General features: G+C 35.6%; 3 protein-coding genes across 9 annotated transcripts; 2 read left to right on the top strand and 1 right to left on the bottom strand.

Moving 5' to 3' along the window:
- Positions 1 to 212: 212 nt before the first annotated feature.
- LOC103506399 lies at positions 213 to 8,205 on the bottom strand. Of its 3 annotated transcripts, XM_026821464.1 has the most exons (8): positions 8,136 to 8,205; positions 7,515 to 7,609; positions 6,180 to 6,354; positions 5,576 to 5,789; positions 5,002 to 5,169; positions 4,240 to 4,473; positions 1,179 to 1,285; positions 213 to 364 (listed from the first exon to the last, which is right to left on the bottom strand). In XM_026821464.1, the coding sequence occupies exons 2-8, from the start codon at positions 7,528 to 7,530 to the stop codon at positions 223 to 225; spliced, it is 1,056 nt and encodes a 351-aa protein (XP_026677265.1). In that variant the 5' UTR covers positions 7,531 to 7,609; positions 8,136 to 8,205; the 3' UTR covers positions 213 to 222. The 3 variants fall into 3 exon arrangements, with proteins under 3 accessions (XP_026677265.1, XP_008469007.1, XP_008469006.1); XM_008470785.3 differs by lacking the exon at positions 8,136 to 8,205 and having other exon boundaries at positions 7,515 to 7,691; XM_008470784.3 differs by lacking the exons at positions 7,515 to 7,609; positions 8,136 to 8,205 and adding an exon at positions 7,185 to 7,360.
- Positions 3,582 to 20,144, top strand: LOC103506397 (superoxide dismutase [Mn] 1, mitochondrial). Of its 4 annotated transcripts, XM_008470780.3 has the most exons (5): positions 16,956 to 17,044; positions 17,145 to 17,203; positions 17,315 to 17,613; positions 18,213 to 18,392; positions 19,809 to 20,144. In XM_008470780.3, exons 2-5 carry the CDS (start codon positions 17,175 to 17,177, stop codon positions 19,955 to 19,957), a joined length of 657 nt encoding a protein of 218 aa, XP_008469002.1. In that variant the 5' UTR covers positions 16,956 to 17,044; positions 17,145 to 17,174; the 3' UTR covers positions 19,958 to 20,144. The 4 variants fall into 4 exon arrangements, with proteins under 4 accessions (XP_008469001.1, XP_026677266.1, XP_008469004.1 ...); XM_008470779.3 differs by lacking the exons at positions 16,956 to 17,044; positions 17,145 to 17,203 and adding an exon at positions 3,582 to 3,690; XM_026821465.1 differs by lacking the exons at positions 16,956 to 17,044; positions 17,145 to 17,203 and adding an exon at positions 13,947 to 14,033.
- Positions 13,942 to 15,356, top strand: LOC103506398 (6-pyruvoyl tetrahydrobiopterin synthase). 2 transcript variants are annotated; one of them, XM_017442855.2, is made up of 3 exons: positions 13,942 to 14,033; positions 14,276 to 14,950; positions 15,034 to 15,356. In XM_017442855.2, the coding sequence occupies exon 2, from the start codon at positions 14,399 to 14,401 to the stop codon at positions 14,828 to 14,830; it is 432 nt and encodes a 143-aa protein (XP_017298344.1). In that variant the 5' UTR covers positions 13,942 to 14,033; positions 14,276 to 14,398; the 3' UTR covers positions 14,831 to 14,950; positions 15,034 to 15,356. The 2 variants fall into 2 exon arrangements, with proteins under 2 accessions (XP_017298344.1, XP_026677267.1); XM_026821466.1 differs by lacking the exon at positions 13,942 to 14,033 and having other exon boundaries at positions 14,040 to 14,950.
- Positions 20,145 to 21,019: the final 875 nt, after the last annotated feature.

A 21,019-nucleotide genomic window follows, 5' to 3' on the forward strand; every position in this document is an offset into this window, starting at 1 on the left:
TGTGAACACTGGTTTAGACTATTACAACATTTGACCCCAAGACTTTTCTACTGTTAACTGTCCGTGGCGCTGTATAGAGTACTGGGTTCGACACCCCTGACGAGGCATTTGTTATCTGTGATTCTCAGGCTTCTAACTCCTTCAGTCGCATTTTATTCTCCAAGTTTTTATGTGAGGACCTCACTCAATCATGTAAAATCACATTATAGTCTACCTCTAGTTCTAAACTTTTTGTGCAGCCATTTCTTTAGGTTCATCATCAATCTCCTCTCCTGTATCTAGCTCCTTGGCTTTAGGTTTCTCAATCAGGCCACTCAGGTCTAGCTTGAACTTCTCTGGAGATGGTTCACTCCATAGCAGAATCCTGTATGATAAGAACAATCACGATAAGTTACCATCCTTTTTTAAAAGCTTTGTTACCTATACACAAAAAGCCCACTCCGAGGTTTAAATGTTGTTGTTGTTGTTGTTGTTGTTTTTGTAGCGGCTTTACCTTTCGCCGAATGGTGATGGCAGATTAAAGAGAGGATATCTTTTTGTATCTGCCATACACCTGGGTGATGGTCTCTAGCCATGTTTAATAGGCTTGTTTTGAAGCGCAGTCAACCATCGTGAGGACTTGTGCTTGTTCTTTAAAAGCAGAGAGAACCCTTTGAAGAACTGCCAGCTAGCTAGGCTGGTTAGGGTTAGCTGTTCTCTTCCCTGTTTATAGTCCCACAGCCAGACGCTAGTCTACTCTCTGTTTAACGTCCCCTAGCTAAACAAAGCTTTTGTTATTTTAGAGGTGAGGCTTAAGTGTAGGGGCTAACAGCCCTAGAGGATGGGTTAAGCTTCTACGAATCAACGAAGAGGTTTAATAGAGGGAACTGTAACTGCTGAGGTCTTATTATCCCGAAATCGAAGAGAGAAGGAAGACAGGATAGGAGAAAGCCAGCCGTTCCGAGAACGAACCTTATCTGTTGCGGATGAAGTTCGCCGCGGCTGGCAATCAAACCGCGACCTAACGCTTACCTAGGCGCGGTACCTTCCAAGCTATGTAACTATAGGTTGGCTTGACAAGCTTTAGGTCTAAAATCATTTTGGAGAATTTTTATAAATTTTATTGGTATTTTGGAATAAAAATCAACGTCAAGAGTTCGAAGCGCCGCGCCAGTCTTGTTTTTCGACATTTTATATACCTGGTAATGAAATCCTCATCTTCTGGCTTGGAGGGTGGTTTCATGGTGCTGATGTCTGCTAGAATTCTCTTCAAATTATCCTCCAATTGCTCTTGAGACATATCCAGCTATAAGCATTAAGCAAAGATACATTTTATACAGTGACGATGACGTTAGACCCATAAGAAGCAAAAAGTGATGACTTGAAATTTTTAAATAAAATAATGGCTATCAATTGACAGATTCTACACTAGTGGTTCTGTGAACTGTAGACCTCACTCAGACTCTTTTACTTAAGCTGAGACTTTAATTAAATACCCTCTTTTCTTCATCATTCATGTACGAAAATTTCTTAATCGAAGTTTTTCGACTCTGTGCAGGAAATACTAGGTTCACTCAGCTTTGTGAGGACAATAAAGTAGCTACCAGTGGCGATATTGTAAAAATTAATGAACTGACAGAGTTAGTAATTAAAGGAGGAGGCACTTAGTCATGCTGTGTTATCCACAAAAATTGTCTTTAAAGAGGCTCGCAACATTAGAATAGAATAGAATAGAATAGAATAGAATAGAATAGAATATACCTTGTTTATCCTGATGATGACAATGAAAAAAGATACAACAGGTAAAGATAGGTAGTGGTAGAGACATTGTGAGAGTAATTGTGATAAGGAAAATAGAAAGGAAGGTTTCACAGACAGACAAATTTTGTGTTCATGATATAGAAGGTGAGTTGAAGCTAAATGTTGAATTTAGCTCAAGGAAGTTATTAACTAACTCTATGGGCGTTTTGAGGTAGAATTTTTTTCCATCACAAAAGAAAAAAAAAAACGAAGGAAAGACAAACGAAGATGAAGAACACAAATTCTTTTGAGAAAAAGAAAAATTGAAGAGAGGAAATGAAAGAGAAAGAGAGAGATGGGATAATATCTTTTATGCAGTATCACAGATGTTTTAAAAAACTTCAAAAAAAATGTTTTAACATAATGCTTTTGTATAGGCAGTGAGTAAGACAGTAGCAAATGTTGTAAAACGAGGAATCAGCTTAACAGTTAATACAATTTCAGAGGTTTTTCACACAATGATGTAATGCGAGTGGGATATACAGAAGGAATTCGTCGCTTTTATTGCATACTAGCTGGTCCATTTCTAGCATGTACTTGGTAGTATTTAATTTCGGGACATGGAAAGAAGGAATTCGTCGCTTTTATTGCATACTAGCTGGTCCATTTCTAGCATGTACTTGGTAGTATTTAATTTCGGGACATGGAATGGGTATACAGAAGGAAATCGTCGCTTTTATTGCATACTAGCTGGTCCATTTCTAGCATGTACCTACTTGGTAGTATTTAATTTCGGGACATGGAATTTCCCTGTATACCTACACTTTCATTATAATTGGTGAGATAAACCATTAATACATGGGACATGGAATTTCCCTGTATACCTACACTTTCATTATAATTGGTGAGATAAACCATTAATACATGTTAACAAGATGTAAATGAACACACATAGTTGTTAGACGTAAAGAATCAAATGAAATTTAAATCAAAGTCCAAGATTATATTCGAAAAGTCTGTCCTTTGCTTGATCAGTAGTCAGTAGAAGACGTCAAATGAATTGAAATTGAAGCCGGAAAATTGAATTTGGTCGTAAAAGGACAATAATTTCAAACGACATGATTTTTTAATTGACTGACCAATACGTAGAGAACACTGCATCTGATTTTTTCCATAGCTATTAGGGCTGGGGAAAGGGAGGATAAGGAGAGAGGAAAAAATATGGAAAAATCTTTGATGTGCATTACTTTCAAATTCACAAATATCATGAAATTCTTTTTCTTAATAGTATTTTAAAACAAAACAAGATTAGCTAACTATTTTGAACAGTCTGGGGAAAAAATCAAAACGTTTAAAAATGATGGAAGAGTAAAAATACAAACAAAATTAAAGTAAATTTCTAACAATAAAAATAAAATTGTAATAATAATTTCAATTCACTTGAATTTTAAAGTAAAAAATTAATAATAATGATAATAAAAAATGAACATTTTTATCGTAACATTAAAGTTAACATTAGGAATTAAAAAAAAAAAAAAAAAAAATATCGTAAAAAAGTAAAGGAGGAGGCACTTAGTCATGCTGTGTTATCCACAAAAATTGTCTTTAAAGAGGCTCGCAACATTACTACTATTCATGATTTAGACTTTATTCTAAGTAATATATTTTTCTGGTTCTTTCTTCCTTCATTTTCAAGTTAACACCAAGCTCGATGACCCCTTCATTCAAAAAGGTGTGTTAATTGATATCATTATTACTTTCAATAGACAACAAAAGGCAAATGTAAAACTTGTTATGAAAACAATTAGCAGAGATCAAACAGATTAGATTAGAAAACAAACCTAACTTGAACTGCCAAAATCAGTGCTAGGTGTTCAATAGAAATTGCTAGTGATTCAGCTGCATTGTCTCAATACGGATCAGAATGCTGAAGTCAAGCTTTCTCGTGGTAGTACTCAGTGTGCTGATTGAGTAAGTCTATTATTCTGCTTAATTTTATTGCCGTCCACCACCGTTATTGTTGTAACAATATTACTTCAGTGGCGAATAGCTGAATTCAATGTTGAGAGGAGAATGTCCCTCACCTCTAACATATTTTAAATTGGATTTATTTTTAAATATTTTTTATCAGAATACCTGCCTATTTATTTCTTTTCCTTGACTTGACTAGAAAAGACTAGGCTAGACTAGACTAGGATACTTTATGGGACATGCTCTTGTTGCGTTTTTTACTAGATTACGTGGGACCATTCCCACATTTTTTTTTTTTTTTTTTTTTTTTTAGATTTTTTTTTTTATCAGAATACCTGCCTATTTATTTCTTTTCCTTGACTTGACTAGAAAAGACTAGGCTAGGCTAGACTAGACTAGGATACTTTATGGGACATGCTCTTGTTGCGTTATTTACTAGATTACGTGGGACCATTCCCACATTTTTTTTTCATAGATTTCTGTATATTGTTGTTAAGATGAAAAATCTAGAGTCTTTTATTTAGCTTCTACTGTTATGAGACAACTTACACGTCCGATATGAAAGTCCGAGTAGCCAAAGTCTTGTTCCTGCGGGTCTTTCTTCATGGAATATTTGATCCCAGTTTGAAGTCGCTTGGCGATTCCGATCAAATCAACGCCCAAGGTTTGACTCTTCAGAGTGGGGATCCGTTTCTTAAGGAGACCACGAATACGCATTAGGTCCGCGAGGATTTTCGGATTGCATATGACGAATTGAAACGTGGGCATCGTGACCAAACCTCTCTGAAACATAAACAGGTGAAGAATAGAATGGGGTGCTTAGGTAACGATGGTAAAATTTGACATAAACATTGTTTGATTGGTTAAAGAATAATAATTAACTTTATTCATGTTTCCATTAAGTTAAACTTCCATTTCATTAGTCTTCAAGCTAATGTTTGTGACTAAGGCAGTATCACTCTTACATCCATAATATGTGGTCTACAATATTATTATTAGCTCATTATAGTCAAAAATTAAATAATGTTCAGCATACACATTGTACAGAAAAAGCTCCTAGTTTGGACTATAGTCAGGAGAAAAAGTCCATTATTTGAGTACAATTAGTTTGTGACTAAGGCAGTATCACTCTTACATCCATAATATGTGGTCTACACAATATTATTATTAGCTCATTATAGTCAAAAATTTAATAATGTTCAGCATACACATTGTACAGAAAAATCTCCTAGTTTGGACTATAGTCAGGAGAAAAAGTCCATTATTTGAGTACAATTATTAAGCTTGATGAATTTCTTGGGGCAAACATACTTCAATACCCTTGATAGTATCAGAATCTCCCACTAGAGCTACACCCATGTCTTGTAGTTGAGCTGCAGTTTCATGTTGACTACAGAAAGCTATGATAGACCTGTCTTCTCCATGGTCAAATGAATGCTCAACTTCCACAATGTGAGTCCAGGGATCCATGTATTTTACCTAAAGTACAAAGCAAAATATTGAAAGTATTACTTTGTGACTAGGCCTCACAAAGATCCTAGGTACTAGTTTAGAAAAAAAAGTTCAAAACTGTAAAGAAATTTTAGAAGGTATGAATTAATTTTTGAATTTAGGTGATTGTGGCAAGGAATATTAAATGGTAAGTTCAAAACTGTAAAGAAATTTTAGAAGGTATGAATTAATTTTTGAATTTAGGTGATTGTGGCAAGGAATATTAAATGGTTCATAAACAAATCACCTAACCACTATGTAACATGTGTAATATGTAACTAAAACTTGTTCATTAGTAGAAGAAATTACTAGTCTACTAAGATAAACAATACTGAATGCAATTTACAAGAAAAAAATCTGTGGAGTATATGATGAGATTCCAGAATTATCTTACTTTCTTCTGATGAGTGGTGGTACTGATTTCCACAGTTGCACCAATAAAAGCTCTGGGTAAATTGTACATGGTGGGATGATGAGTCTCTCTGATGGCAGCCAATGCCTCTTGGAATTGAAATATTCTGAGCTTGTAGTCTTTCTGAAGGTAGATATCATCTTCTGGATAAGTTAGATTTGATTCATCCACTTTTCTTGACGCATAAATATCTTTCCTGAAAATTAGCAACAGTCAAATATGTAAATAAATTATTGAATGTATGAATGGGTCTGGTGAGGACACAATAAATAGGTTTAAAAAAAGCAGCATAGTCAAATTTACACTGGTTGGGTTTCCTTTCAATAAAAATGTAAATTCATAGATATGGATACTTCTCTTCGAGATGAAATTTTTTTGAGATGATTTTTTTTTTTTTTTTTTTTTTTTTTTTTTATTTACATTTTTTTCCTGGGTAGGGACACCCCCAAAATTTTTTTTTTTTTTTTTTTTTTTTTTTTTTAATTGAAATTTTTGTACCTGGGTAAGTACCTGCCATGAAATCTTTTTGTAGAATTTTTAAATGCCATTATTTCTTTCAATGAACATGTTCTTGTTCAAAACTTACTTCTTCTTACTGTCAGGAGTCCATGCAACTTTCTTGATTTCTGTTCTTACTTTCTTGCCTTCCTTCCTAGCCCTCGTACCTTTCCTGGCAGCATAGTATGGTGTGGCTGTATGAAATGAAACAACTTCAGATATTGAGAAAACCTTCCTTGGTACAGATGAACTAAAAATTAAACCTGGAAGAGAAATAAGAGATGAAGAATTAGTTGGATTCAAAAGTTAGCATGTAAATTAAGGTAATTATGCAGAAGTCATGTCCATGGAAAAGAAAAGCTCCTTTTTGTATTTAATCTAACCCTATAATAACACTAATCACTGCTCTATGAAAACTCCTTGTGTTTAACCTAACCCTATAATAACCAGGGTCACTGCTTGTTTGTGCCAGTTCCTTTGGTAGCAATATTCCACGGATTAAGGTAATTATGCAGAAGTCATGTCCGTGGAAAAGAAAAGCTCCTTTTTGTATTTAATCTAACCCTATAATAACACTAATCACTGCTCTAATTGTGAAAACTCCTTCTTGTGTTTAACCTAACCCTATAATAACCAGGGTCACTACTTGTTTGTGCCAGTTCTTTTGGTAGCAATATTCCATGGATGTGACTTCTGCACAAGTACCCTAATTAAAATTAAAAGTTGGTTGATTTCATCCACTTAAGTACTTACAGCTTTACTTTCACAAATTAATGGGGTTGAGCTTGATTAAGGAGGTTAAGGGAGTACCCATATATGCTGTTCAAGTCACAATAATGCTCACACATTGGATTCCTTGTTGAATGTACTGTGACTAAAATATGACCAAGAACTATAGCGGGAATCAGAGTTAAGATAACCCTTATGTGAGTGGGACAAAAAATTCACCGTCGTATGTATGAAAGCCAAAGTTAAACTTTAGTTTAACTTAAGACGAACAATGTTGCCAATTTCATGTCATTTCTTGAGATAACTGGCTAGAGTCTTAACATCTGAGATTTTATTGATACCTACCCCTGATTGATATACTTACTTCTGAGAACTGACATTTTTCCTGACAAAATATAGGTAAGGTTTACAGCGTAGTAACACTTAGTACATTTTTACTTTATGAAAAAAGAGTTAAATGAGGTAGGGACTGTCCACAAAGTCAGGAAAAAAAGGAGAACGATTTTTATTTGCCTTTTTATCACACAAGACTCAAGCACAAAAAAAAATCAAAAAAATGTGAAATGACAAAATTCAAATTATTCCCGCTACATTGGCACAGAGGTATTTCAGGTATTTCAAAATGGCGGCCAAATAGAACAGAGGCTTAACATCTGAAATTTTATTGATACCTACCCCTGATTGATATACTTACTTCTGAGAACTGACATTTTTCCTGACAAAATATAGGTAAGGTTTACAGCGTAGTAACACTTAGTACATTTTTACTTTATGAAAAAAGAGTTAAATGAGGTAGGGACTGTCCACAAAGTCAGGAAAAAAAGGAGAACGATTTTTATTTGCCTTTTTATCACACAAGACTCAAGCACAAAAAAAAATCAAAAAAATGTGAAATGACAAAATTCAAATTATTCCCGCTACATTGGCACAGAGGTATTTCAGGTATTTCAAAATGGCGGCCAAATAGAACAGAGGAGTTCATTTGTTAAACCGGCGGGAAGTTTTAAAAAATATCCAAACTTGATGAGTTGATGAAAAAGATAAGCCAGCCTAGTTAGCTTAGTTGGTAGTGCGTCTGCCTTGTAAGCGCTAGGCCGCGGGTTCGATTCCCGCCAGAGTTAAATGAGGTAGGGACTGTCCACAAAGTCAGGAAAAAAAGGAGAACGATTTTTATTTGCCTTTTTATCACTCAAGACTCACTGACTCAAGCACAAAAAAATCAAAAATTGTGAAATGACAAAATTCAAATTATTCCCGCTACATTGGCACAGAGGTATTTCAGGTATTTCAAAATGGCGGCCAAATAGCACAGAGGAATGAGGTAGGGACAGGAAAAAAAGGAGAACGATTTTTATTATTTTATTTGTCTTTTTATCACTCTCACTCTCAAGCACAAAAAAATCAAAAAATGTGAGATGACAAAATTCAAATTATTCCCGCTACATTGGCACAGAGGTATTTGAGGTATTTCAAAATGGCGGCCAAATAGCACAGAGGAGTTCATTTGTAAAGCTGCGTACACATTAAACGATTTATCCGTGAGGAAAAACCGTCAGTCGGACTGAAACGATAAAACCGTATGTGTGTATGAGGATTATATACTGCTTACAATGCTTACTTGGATGAGGTTCCCCTGTTTCTTATTTGATAGGAACACCCTGTATTATTTATATTGAACTGACATCTCAACAGCATGAATTGCTTGTCTGATGGGTGAGGTTTCCCTGTTTCTTATTTCATAGGAACACCCTGTATTATTTATATTGAACTGACATCTCAACTGTATAGCTGCGTACACATTAAACGATTTATCCGTGAGGAAAAACCGTCAGTCGGACTGAAACGATAAAACCGTATGTGTGTATGAGGATTTTTTTAAAAACTGACAGTTCATCCGGCGGACTGTTCAGTTCTTGAGGATTTCCTTTCAGTTTAACTGAAACGATAAACCCGATAGTGTGTAGGGAGAAATTTTCGAACTGTCAGTTTAAAATGAACTGAACAGTCGGCCGGATGATCGAATGAAATTTCATTCGATCATCCGGCCGACTGTTCAGTTCATTTTAAACTGACAGTTCGAAAATTTCTCCCTACACACTATCGGGTTTATCGTTTCAGTTAAACTGAAAGGAAATCCTCAAGAACTGAACAGTCCGCCGGATGAACTGTCAGTTTTTAAAAAATCCTCATACACACATACGGTTTTATCGTTTCAGTCCGACTGACGGTTTTTCCTCACGGATAAATCGTTTAATGTGTACGCAGCTTTAGAAAATAAGGTAGGCCATTATCTAATTTCGGTGTCTAATATGAATCTAATTAATAATAACAATAAAATGTTTGATTTGGATATTTGGAATGGAAAGGTTTCCAACGCGGCGAGAATACAAGGCTGTGATGATAGTATGGATGAGACAAATAAAATCTCTTGGACTCTACAACATGCTTGTCCTCGTGATCTATAACTGGAGGAGTAGAAGAGTGGAGAGGGAGAAATGGAGGGGAAGGAAGAACAAGGGGTAAAGAAGAAGAATAATGAGAACAATGAGAAAAAGAGGGGAAAGGGAAGAAAAGAAGAAGAACAACGAGGAGAGGGAGGAGGAGAAAAATAAGAAGAAACGAAATTGAAGAGGAAGAGGAGAAGAAATCAAAGGAGAGGAAGTGAAAGTGAAGAGGAAAAGAGGGGGAACTAGGAGGAGAGAAGAAGAGAGGTGGGAAGGGAAATGATTAAGTGAAAATTGTAAAAAATAAAATAAATATTATCGTATTTTTTCATTTACTTCAACATTTACTCAACTTTTTTACTATCCATTTTCCTCACGGATAAATCGTTTAGTGTGTAGGGATGCGCTTCACAGTTTTTCCTTGAGGTAAAACCGACGGTTTTTCCTCACGGATAAATCGTTTAGTGTGTACCCAGCTTATGAATTGCTTGTCTAGAAGATAGAAGTGAGAATGAGAGAGAGAGAGAGAGAGAAAGAGAGAGAGAGAGAGAAAGGAAGAATAAAAATGAGAGTGAGAGATAGAGAGAGATAATATATACATGTCTTGATGTCTTCGTCTGTCACACTTCAAATGTGAAGTCAAATATACATCATATTAAAATTAGAGAGAGAGAGAATTTAGGAGGGAAAGAGAGAGAGAGAAGAAAAGATGGAGTGAGGTAGAGGAAGAGAAGGGAAGAAAAGAACGAATGAGATGGATAAGAGTGTGAGAGAGAGGGAAGAGCGCTTTCACAGAGGGGAAGAGAGACAGAGAATTCAGTTGAATATTATATTTCTTTATTATTTTAAAAGTTAGAAAGAGACATAGCGAGAAGAATGGGAAAGAGAAAGCAAAGGAGAATGAGAAGGAAGAATTTTCTCTCTTTCTTTTTCTCACATTCGCTTGTGTGAGAGGGAGTGAGAGAAGGAGCTAAAAAGTGAGGAAAGAAAGAGATAGAAATAAGGTAAGAGACTCGCGAAAGAAAGAGAGGGAGAGCAAGAAAGAAAAGAGAGAGAGAGAGAGAGAGAGAAGGAGGAGGGTTTGAAGACGTGAAAAGCTGCAAATAAATTACACAGTATTTTTATTTCTCCCCGTACATACAGGGTGTCAAAAAAAATAAAATATTTTCATTCGTTTACATTTACATCCTACAGAAAAATGAATTTTAATTTTCTCGCTCCCGCTTTAACACAACTGCTTGATTGATCAATTGCGCTAAATTTTATGAATTTACTTGGACTCGAACCACCAACTTCCAAATCTGAAGTCCACCGTGCTAACGATGATACGAGTGAGGAGGTTTAATATCTTACAGTGTGGTTCAGGAATATGGTACATCCGGTATATTAGTTGAATAGTTAGATTATCATGGTAAAGAATGAGTATGTGGAGAGCGAGAGAGAAAGAGATAGGGAGAGAAAGAAGTGGAAGAGAGGGAGAAGAAAGATAAAAGAAGAGAGATAGAATAACAGAAGAGCTAGGGAAAAAGTATGTATAGAAAAGGAGAGAGAGAATCAAAGGAGAAAGAGAGAGAGAGAGAGAGTGTGCTGTAGAGATAGAAAAGAACGTACGTAGAAAAAATGTGATGTAGAAAAGGACAGGGAAAGACATAGAAAAGAGGAATAAAAAAATCTAGAATGAGAGGGTATGAAATGCTATGAGAGAGAGAGAGTTATGAAATAAATAAAGAGAGAGACAAGGAGAGAATGAGAAAAATATGTATGGGAAGGGATGAGAAGACAGAGAGAGAGAGAGAGAGAAGGGAGGAGAAAGGAGAAAGATGGAGATGTCAGAAGTTAACATGCATTAAATTTATCGATGCGTGAGATATCTCAGACTTTTTGCCTTCTGATATGAGGATTATACAGGCAGAGAGAGAGAGAGGATAAAGAGAAGGAGGAAAGAGTGAGAGAAAGCGTGTGTTTGAATGAAAGACAGAGAAAGAGAAGGGGGAAGAATAAGATAGGGGGAAAAAGGAATGAGACGGAGGAAAGAGATGTAGAGAGAGAGAGGGGAAGCAAAACAGATTGAGGGTGGAAGAGAAAGGGAATGAGACGAGGAAAGAGTAAGAGAGAGAGAGAAAACGGGAAGAAAAGAAGAGAAGATGAAAGGGGAAAAAGATTTCCATATGAATTGGCGAAAGGGAGAGCGTGCATGATAATGGGGAACGAGATAGAATTATAAAAGAAGAGAGAAATAGGTGTTAGGAAAGTGTGATAGAAAACAGAGAGAGAGGGAGAGAAAGAAAGGGAGGAGAGAGATTTTTTTAAGGAAGGAAAAAGAAGATTGAAATATAATATGTATGTGTATTAGTACAGGAGAACGGAAGGGAGTAAGAAAAGAGAAAAGTAGGAGAAAAAGAAAGTGTGAAAGAACGAATGAAAAGGAGAAGAGGGGAAGAAATAGTGAAAAAGAGAGGAAGGGAATGAAAGAGAGAGAGAGAGAAAGAAAGAAAGAAAGAAAGAGAGAGAGACAGAGAGAGAGAGAGAGAGAGACAGAGAGAGACACACAGAGAGAGAGAGAGAGAGAGAGAGATAGTGTGAAGGAAAGAATATTCTGATCTCATTTAAAAAACTGAACTTGATTGATGGTTTTTTCTAGTTCCCCATTATCACTATTTTTTCATTAGATTATTATTATTATTATTATTATTATTATTCCTGTGAGATGGATTATCCTTGTAGATATCTGGAAAACTGAAAATAACAACCAAACAACAAGCACAAGTCACAAGAACATGGTGGATTTTACCAATGACTTAATCAGAGATTTCACTAATGGGGGAATTTTCAATAATCCAAAACGGAGTTTTGGATTATACAAACAGGAGTTTTTAAAAACTCCTCCTTTTGGATTACTAAAAGCTCCTTTTTTTACGATTAAAAATTCTCCCATTAGTGAAATCTCAATTAAGTCATTGGTGAAATTCACCACAAAAGTCCAACATGCAAAAGAATGGTTCTGTGAGATGGATTATCCTTGTAGATATCTGGAAAACTGAAAATAACAACCAAACAACAAGCACAAGTCACAAGAACCTCGGGCTTTATGAGCTGTTGATGATGACTTAGCTGGAAAAAAACAACAAACAAACGACCAATGACAATTGAATTTCCAGTTCATCTCCTGTTTTTCAAATCAGCCTCCGGTCTTCCCGTCGGAGGGGGGAGCTAAGAGGGAAAGAAAAACTTCAAAGAAGCACTTGCTGGGAACACTGCTCTCCTCTCCCTCCCCTTCTCTTTTTACCAACTATGTTGAGAGAGAAAAAAAAACTGTCCAAAGAAGAGAAAAGAAAAAAACTTAAAAAGTTGTTATTTCATTACAAAAAAGAGAAAGAAGAAGAGGGAGGAAGAGGAGAAGAACTTAAAGAAGAAGACGAAGGAGAAGTGGCAGGAGAAGGAGAAGAGAGGATAAAAGAGGAATAAGAAGGGGAGGACGAAGAAGAAGAGGCAGGTATGAGCTGTTGATGATGACTTAGCTGGAAAAAACAACAAACAAACGACCAATGACAATTGAATTTCCAGTTCATCTCTTGTTTTTCAAATCAGCCTCCGGTCTTCCCGTCGGAGGGGGGAGCAAAGAGGGAAAGAAAAAACTTCAAAGAAGCACTTGCTGGGAACACTGCTCTCCTCTCCCTCCCCTTCTCTTTTTTACCTACTTTGTTGAGAAAAAAAAAACTGTCCAAAGAAGAGAAAAGAAAAAACTTAAAAAGTTGTTATTTCATTACAAAAAAAGGAAAGAAGAAGAGGGAGGAAACTGTCCAAAGAAGAGAAAAGAAAAAACTTAAAAAGTTGTTATTTCATTACAAAAAAAGGAAAGAAGAAGAGGGAGGAAGAGGAGAAGAACTTGAAGAAGAAGACGAAGGAGAAGTGGCAGGAGAAGGAGAAGAGAGGATAAAAGAGGAATAAGAAGGGGAGGACGAAGAAGAAGAGGCAGGAGGAGGAGAAGAAGAAGAAGAAGAAAAACCTGCTTATCTCTCCAGCTATCTTTTGAATGCCAAGTGTTTCTTTATCGTCATTCATGCCTTAAAAAAATGTAATTTAGCACTTTTTTTTACTTTCTTTCTTTCTTTTTCATGTCTCCCTCTCCTCCTACTTCCATTACCTCTCCTCTCACCCCCTCTTTCTCCATTTCTACCTCTCCTCCTACTTCCATTACCTCTCCTCTCACCCCCTCTTTCTCCATTTCTACCTCTCCTCCTACTTCCATTACCTCTCCTCCTACTTCCATTACCTCTCCTCTCACCCCCTCTTTCTCCATTTCTACCTCTCCTCTTACTCTCCCTCACTCCCTTCCTTTCTCCGTCCCTCTGTTTCTCCCGCTCTCTCTCTCTTTCTTTTCCTTGAGGTAAAACCGACGGTTTTTCCTCACGGATAAATCGTTTAGTGTGTACCCAGCTTTAAACCGGCGGGAAGTTTTAAAAAATATCCAAACTTTATGAAAAAGATAAGAAACACCTGAAAGAAAATGCTGATTTTGACCTTATTGAAAGGCTTAAAAAGGGTGTGTTTTTCTAATAAATAAGTGCCTTTTTGATCAAATCAAGTGTAAGTTTTATAGATCTACACAGAGGAGTTCATTTGTTAAACCGGCGGGAAGTTTTAAAAAATATCCAAACTTGATGAAAAAGATAAGAAACACCTGAAAGAATGATGATTGTGACCTTATTGAAAGGCTTAAAAAGGGTGTGTTTTTCTAATAAATAAGTGCCTTTTTGATCAAATCAAGTGTAAGTTTTATAGATCTAATTTTCTGCTTTGTCAAAGAGATTATACCTACTTTACAGAATTGAAGGGAACAGCAACCATGGAACATGATAGGTCTGAATGAAATTGATATCTCCTTATGACAAGAAAGTTATGTAACACCCATTATACCCTGGGGGTCACAGGTGAAGCTTTTGTGTTTGAGGAGTTCTTATGTAAGTCATGCTAGTCATTATGTAAACTTGTGATAAGGTTAATATTTCAGAATAAAAATTCAGATTGAAATTCATTTGATCTCAATCAAGGAAGGAAGAAGTTAAAATTTTCTGCTTCTAAGATATTGTGAATTAATAGTTTTTTTACTTTCCTTATCCTCATTGTGTAAAACATGAGTTCCTCCAAAGTGCCAATAGGATATCTGACTCGAGTTGAAAAGTTTAGTGCCTGCCATAGATTGCATAGTCCCCATTTGACTGATGAAGAGAATAAAATTACTTATGGTAAATGTAACAACTTTCATGGTCATGGTCACAACTACACAGTTGAGGTCACACTGAAAGGTCCAATCTCCAAAGAGAGAGGTATGGTACTCAACATCAATGATCTCAAGGTGTACATGGTGGACGCTATCATGGTACCAATGGACCATAAGAACTTGGACAAGGATGTACCCTATTTTGCTGATGTTGTTAGCACATCAGAAAATGTTGCCATTTTCATTTGGAATAATCTGAAGAAGATCATGAAGGAACCTGAGCTGCTGTATGAAGTGAAACTATATGAAACTGATAAGAATATTGTATTATACAGAGGGGAATAATACATAAGTGATTTTGAATCAAAGGCAAAGATTTTCCTATATTTTTAAGTAACTGAAAACTTCAGATTGACCCTCTCATCATTATCCTGTGATTAAAGTGGTCAGCCAGCTTTTAAAATACCAATATCAAATGATCACTTTGATTTGTCCCCAACACAGTTTCGTGATGCTTTAGCAATGCGTTATGGCAATGAATTGCAAGGCCTGGGAAAATATATTATTTGAAACCTACCTATAATTCCATAGATACCCACTTGAATTTTATTATTATCACTTTTGGCAGACTTATATATCATTCCAGATTACAATGACATTTTAATTTGTAAGGATATTGACATGACAATATTATTATTATTTCAGACTTCTTTTAATTATAATAATGATCATAAGATGTAATGTGTTTTTGCTGTCTAATCATTACACCATGTATATTATGTATTTCCTTTAATTTTAAGAAACCCAAATTTTGCTTTCTAGTTCTAGTTTTTCTTTGTGCAATAAAAATATTAAATATTACATTCCCACATTGATCTAATCATCAAAAATTTCTCTTTTCATTTAAAAATATTATAGCTGTTTTTTTTTTTTTTACAAAAGACATTTTAGCACTACCTGCTGCAATGGTCTTATGGTCAAGCACTTGATGTTGTAAGGGGCTATAAGCCATGGGTTCAAATCCCAGTCAAAGCAAGGAATTAAAGTCACAATGATTAATGAATAAAAATAAACTCATTTCTAATTAGTGGTCTTATCACACTTCGCACAGTAGCATGAAAATGTAAGCAAATGTAAATGTAGGTAAGAAGATATGGAAGCAACCCCCTTTTTTTTCAGACCTTATGTACAATCAGTTGTGACCGTCATGGATTTAATGTATAGCTACATTAAATAAAAAATAAATTAATTAGCAGGCAGATATGGGACTTTCTAGTCCGTCCTTCCTTTATTATTACAATAGTAATAAAAAGGTATAAGGGACGGACTATTGTATTCGCCTCGGTGTCTGTCACTCGCTCGCTCGGTTGGTCTGTCTGTCCCCATAGAAGGACTTATCCAAACCTGGTCGACCTATATATCAAATTAAAGGTCTTTTTACCAGGAACACGAAAATGGTGGTGCAAATTTTGTCCAGAAAACCATAAAGCCAAAAAACAAAAAAAAAAAAACTGTTTTTTGGGGGATTTTTTGTTGTACTTTCAAGCATCTTGTTTCTTTCCTAGTTTAAAACTGATTTTTGGGGGGATTTTTTCACATTTTCTCACACAAATGAGCTCTGATCTCGAAATTTGTCGCGACGACCTATGAACTCAAAGCGAGAAACTTATGGTCAAGCACTTGTTGTAAGGGGCTGTAAGCCATGGGTTCAAATCCCAGTCAAAGCAAGGAATTAAAGTCACAATGGTTAATGAATAAAAATAAACTCATTTCTAATTAGTGGTCTCATCGCACTTCGCACCGTAGCATGAAAATGTAAGCAAATGTAAATGTAGGTAAGAAGATTTGGAAGCAACCCCCTTTTTTTCAGACCTTATGTACAATCAGTTGTGACCGTCATGGATTTAATGTATAGCTACATTAAAAAAAAAATAATTAGGTACTTAGCAGGCAGATATGGGACTTTTTACTTTCCTTCTAGGACCGGACTTCGAAAAAAATTCTCAACGCTTATGGGCCACCTTTATAAAACACAGAGGAAAAAATGTTGACTTGTATTACCTCTGTGTTTGTTTACATCCATTTTCTAAAAATAAAATCCAAGATTAGTGGTCTCATCGTCATCGCACTTTGCACAGTAGCATGAAAGTAAGCAAATGTAAATGTAGATAAGAAATAAGAAGATTTGGAAGCAAGCCCCTTTTTTTCAGACCTTATGTACAATCAGTTGTGACCGTCATGGATTTAATGTATAGCTACATTAAATAAAAAATAAATTAATTAGCAGGCAGATATGGGACTTTTTACTTTCCTTCTAGGACCGAAGTCCGAACTTTGAAAAAAATTCTCAACGCTTATGGGCCACCTTTATAAAACACAGAATTACCTCTGTGTTTGTTTACATCCATTTTCTAAAAATAAAATCCAAGGTTGTTTCCACTTTTCTGATAAAACTGATAAGAGTCTAGAGTCTCTGCAAGTTTACCGGTCCACTAATTTTGAAGGTTCAGAAAAAACTTGGTTGTGTATGCTCGCACCCAGATCTAACATCTAAAAGTTAAGCTTTATAAAAAAAGAATTTAATCATGCTTCGACAAACGTTGCTTGCTACCAGGTAAGTTCTTGGATATTTCACTTTGGTAACCATTGAAGGCATCTAGAGCTTTATATAAAAAAAAAGAATTTAATCATGCTTCGACAGACGTTGCTTGCTACCAGGTAAGTTCTTGGATATTTCACTTTGGTAACCATTGAAGGCATCTCTACCTTACATGTTTGAAACACCTTAATTTACTTCCTGGTTTGATTAATTTTCTCTCTTTCTTACAGAAAAATCGTTACATCCCCTATCTTGCAAGGACCTATTGAATTGCCCAAGTTGGACTATGGGTACAAAGACTTGGAGCCAGTTATCAATTCTGAAATCATGGAGCTTCATCATAGCAAACATCATCAGACCTATGTAACCAATTACAATGCTGCACTAGAGAAACTAAAGGCTGCTGTTGCAAATAATGATGCTTCTGCTATTGTACAACTGGGACCGGCACTCAAATTCAATGGAGGTGGTCACATCAATCATGCTCTCTTCTGGAAAATGCTGAACAAGAATGGAGGAAAACCTAGTGGTAATTGCATTGCATTACTTGAATAATGAAAATATCCATGATTAAACTGAATAATAATAATAATAATAGTGCTTATTTATACTGCTCGCATAGGACTGAAAAGTCCCTTTACTCCAGCAGTAGGCTACTACTATTATTGTGGTCAAATTCTCAAATTATGTTGAGGATAAAATTCCATACCTCAGCTGGGATTGAACCCACGCCCTCCTGTTTACCAGGCGAGCGCCTTGACCACTACACCACCGAGGCGGAGGAAAACCTAGTGGTAATTGCATTGCATTGCTTGAATAATGAAAATATCCATGATTAAACTGAAGTTCCAGTCTATTTTGTACCTATTCTTTTCAGGACTAAAAATATCACCTTCTACTTCTCAAATTGCTGAATATTCATAGCATAGCCTAAGTACATATCTGATCATAACTGTCACTTCTCTACTTTGAAAACAAAATATGAACATGTAGCCCTGTTTAGAAAAAAAAAATAGGCGTTGAGTTGTTTTCTGGAATACTAAGTACCTACCTACTTATTTAGTTTAATAAATTAATTAATATTTAAATTAAACTAATATAAAATGTTCTGTTATTGTTGCATTGCAGATGATCTCTCAAATGCCATCAAAGCTTCATTTGGAAGTCTCGACAAGTTGAAGGATGAACTGACTGCAGCCTCTGTTGGTATTCAAGGTTCAGGATGGGGCTGGCTAGGTTATGATCCCAAATCAAAGAGTCTGAAAATTGCCACCACTGCAAATCAAGATCCACTGTTTGAAACCACAGGTAATGATGGCTTATTGATGAACAACATATCTGAAGTGGTACAAAGTGCTGCAATTGCAAGTTTTTTTTTTTTTTTTTTTTCTTCCAGAGGTTGTATTCTTAAACCACGATCGAATAAACTACGGACTAAAAAATTCCCGGAGGGACGGACCCAGCTTGTTACTTTCCTTCTAGGACCGAACTTCGAAAAAAATTCTCAACCCTTATGGGCCACCTTTATAAACACAGAGGAAAAAATGTTGACTTGTATTACCTCTGTGTTTGTTTACTTCCATTTTCTAAAAATCCAAGGTTGTTTTATGTTTTCCACTTTTCTGATAAAACTGATAAGAGTCTCTGCAATCTGCAAGTTTACCGGTCCACTAATTTTGAAGGTTCAGAAAAAACTTGGTTGTGTATGCTTGCACCCAGATCTAACATCTAAAAGTTAAGCTTTATAAAAATAAAAGAATTTAATCATGCTTCGACAAACGTTGCTTGCTACCAGGTAAGTTCTTGGATATTTCACTTTGGTAACCATTGAAGGCATCTACCATACATGTTTGAAACACCTTAATTTACTTCCTGGTTTGATTAATTTTCTCTCTTTCTTACAGAAAAATCGTAACATCCCCTATCTTGCAAGGACCTATTGAATTGCCCATGCCTTTTTTTACATTTAGGTAAGTTTTGTACAAATCTCAAAAAGCTTCGCGGGCCACGAAAATGGTCTGGCGGCCCACATGTGGCCCGCGGGCCGCTAGTTGGAAACCTCTACTATATCTTCGTTATCTATACCCATAGCTAAGGTAGGTAGGTAAGCCTGGTGTGTAGGTACGTGGTAGTTGGTAAGTGCTTTAGTAGGAAGTCTAGGTAAGTACCTAATAATATCTGCGAGTATACCTACCTACCTAGATGAGATACAGCATACAGCTATACCTACCTACATTAAGACACGGAGATTTATCTTGACAATGTTCACCTGCCTTATTCACAGGTAAATTAATATTAGAATATCCAGGTATTCATTCATTTTCATAAGCACCTTGACCACTACACCACCGAGGCAGGTGCAAAAATTGGGAAGTGCAAAAATTGCCAGCTTGATATTATTAAATGAGACTTTGAAAACTCTTGATGATAAAAGACTAGTACTGATGTATTTATGATAAGGAATTTAGATTGTAGAGGGTCCACAGTTTGATTCCTAGTGGACCAGTAATGTCAAAGTTTTGTCCTGGTGTTTTCAAATAAAATGGATAAAGTCATTGATCCAACTTTTGCTAGTAACTTGATTTCCCCCTCCCTCAAGTTTAACAGGGAATTTTTCTTGAAAGTAAGAATGTATAATTCTTGTACTTAAGAAGGTAATCATCCCCATTTCCCTCCGATATTTTTGAAGCCCTTTTTGATAATTTTTGTTGATTTTCATTCCAGGTTTGAAACCCCTGTTTGGTATTGATGTGTGGGAGCATGCCTACTATTTACAGTACAAAAACGTGAGACCCAACTATGTGAAAGCCATCTACGATATTATGAACTGGAACTATATCAATGAGCTGTATGCAAAGGCCAAATCCTCATAAGTTGCTCTAGCTATAAGTGCTCTTTAATATTCTACATGCTTCATAGTGTCTACAACTTTAGTAAAAGGTGGCACCTTGGGGAATAGTTTAAGCCATACCTATATCATTGAAGCTATCATTTTGATGTTTTAGTTGTTGAGATTTCAGCAGATAAAAATAGTAGGTACATACCTGATTGTGATAGGAGGTACTTTTTGAACTAAGTCATCATTGAAGCTATCATTTTGATGTTTTAGTTGTTGAGATTTGAGCAGATAAAAATAGGAGGTACATACCTGATTGTGATAGGAGGTACTTTTTGAACTAAGTCCAAGGTTTAAACCAAGGATTACCCAGTCAGAAATCAGCATTTAAACATTAAATTATTCATGAAATAGAATAGAATAATACTTTAATAGGTTTAAACTTTGGATTACAAAGTGTAAACCCAGGCTGTTTATGTTTAAACATTGGAGTCTTGAAAGTATGCAACGGTGGCAACAACTTTGAGAAGCACTTTTGGAATAATACCAAGTAAAGGTACTTGGTATCCAAAATGTCTGCAATAATACACATTTCACAGATTTTATTGATTAAGTCTTAATTATTCATGAAATAGAATAGAATAATACTCTAATAGGTTTAAACTTTGGATTACAAAGTGTAAACCCAGCCTGTTTATGTTTAAATATTGGAGTCTTGAAAAGTACTTTGAGAAGCACTTTTGGAATAATACCAAGTAAAGGTACTTGGTATCCAAAATGTCTGCAATAATACACATTTCACAGATTTTATTACTTGTCATTGGATTGGTCTTATTTGCTGTGATTCATATCATAAGACAGTATAGGTACATATTCGTAAATTATTTTGTTTAATTTTGTGGTTGTCTGTGGTTAGCTTCTGCTAAAATTTTATTTATTAGAAATGTTTAACATCCCTCTTCATGTCTAACATCATCACTTTACATACTCGTAGATCAATAAATTTTCCAATCAATGTTTATTTTACATTAAAATTGCCTTTTTAGTGCTAGTAAATTTAATGAAATTAGGATCTCACATGGTCACCTGTCTGTTTAAA

Source organism: Diaphorina citri, unplaced genomic scaffold (assembly GCF_000475195.1).
Source record: "Diaphorina citri unplaced genomic scaffold, Diaci psyllid genome assembly version 1.1 scaffold233, whole genome shotgun sequence".
Lineage (NCBI taxonomy): Eukaryota > Metazoa > Arthropoda > Insecta > Hemiptera > Psyllidae > Diaphorina > Diaphorina citri.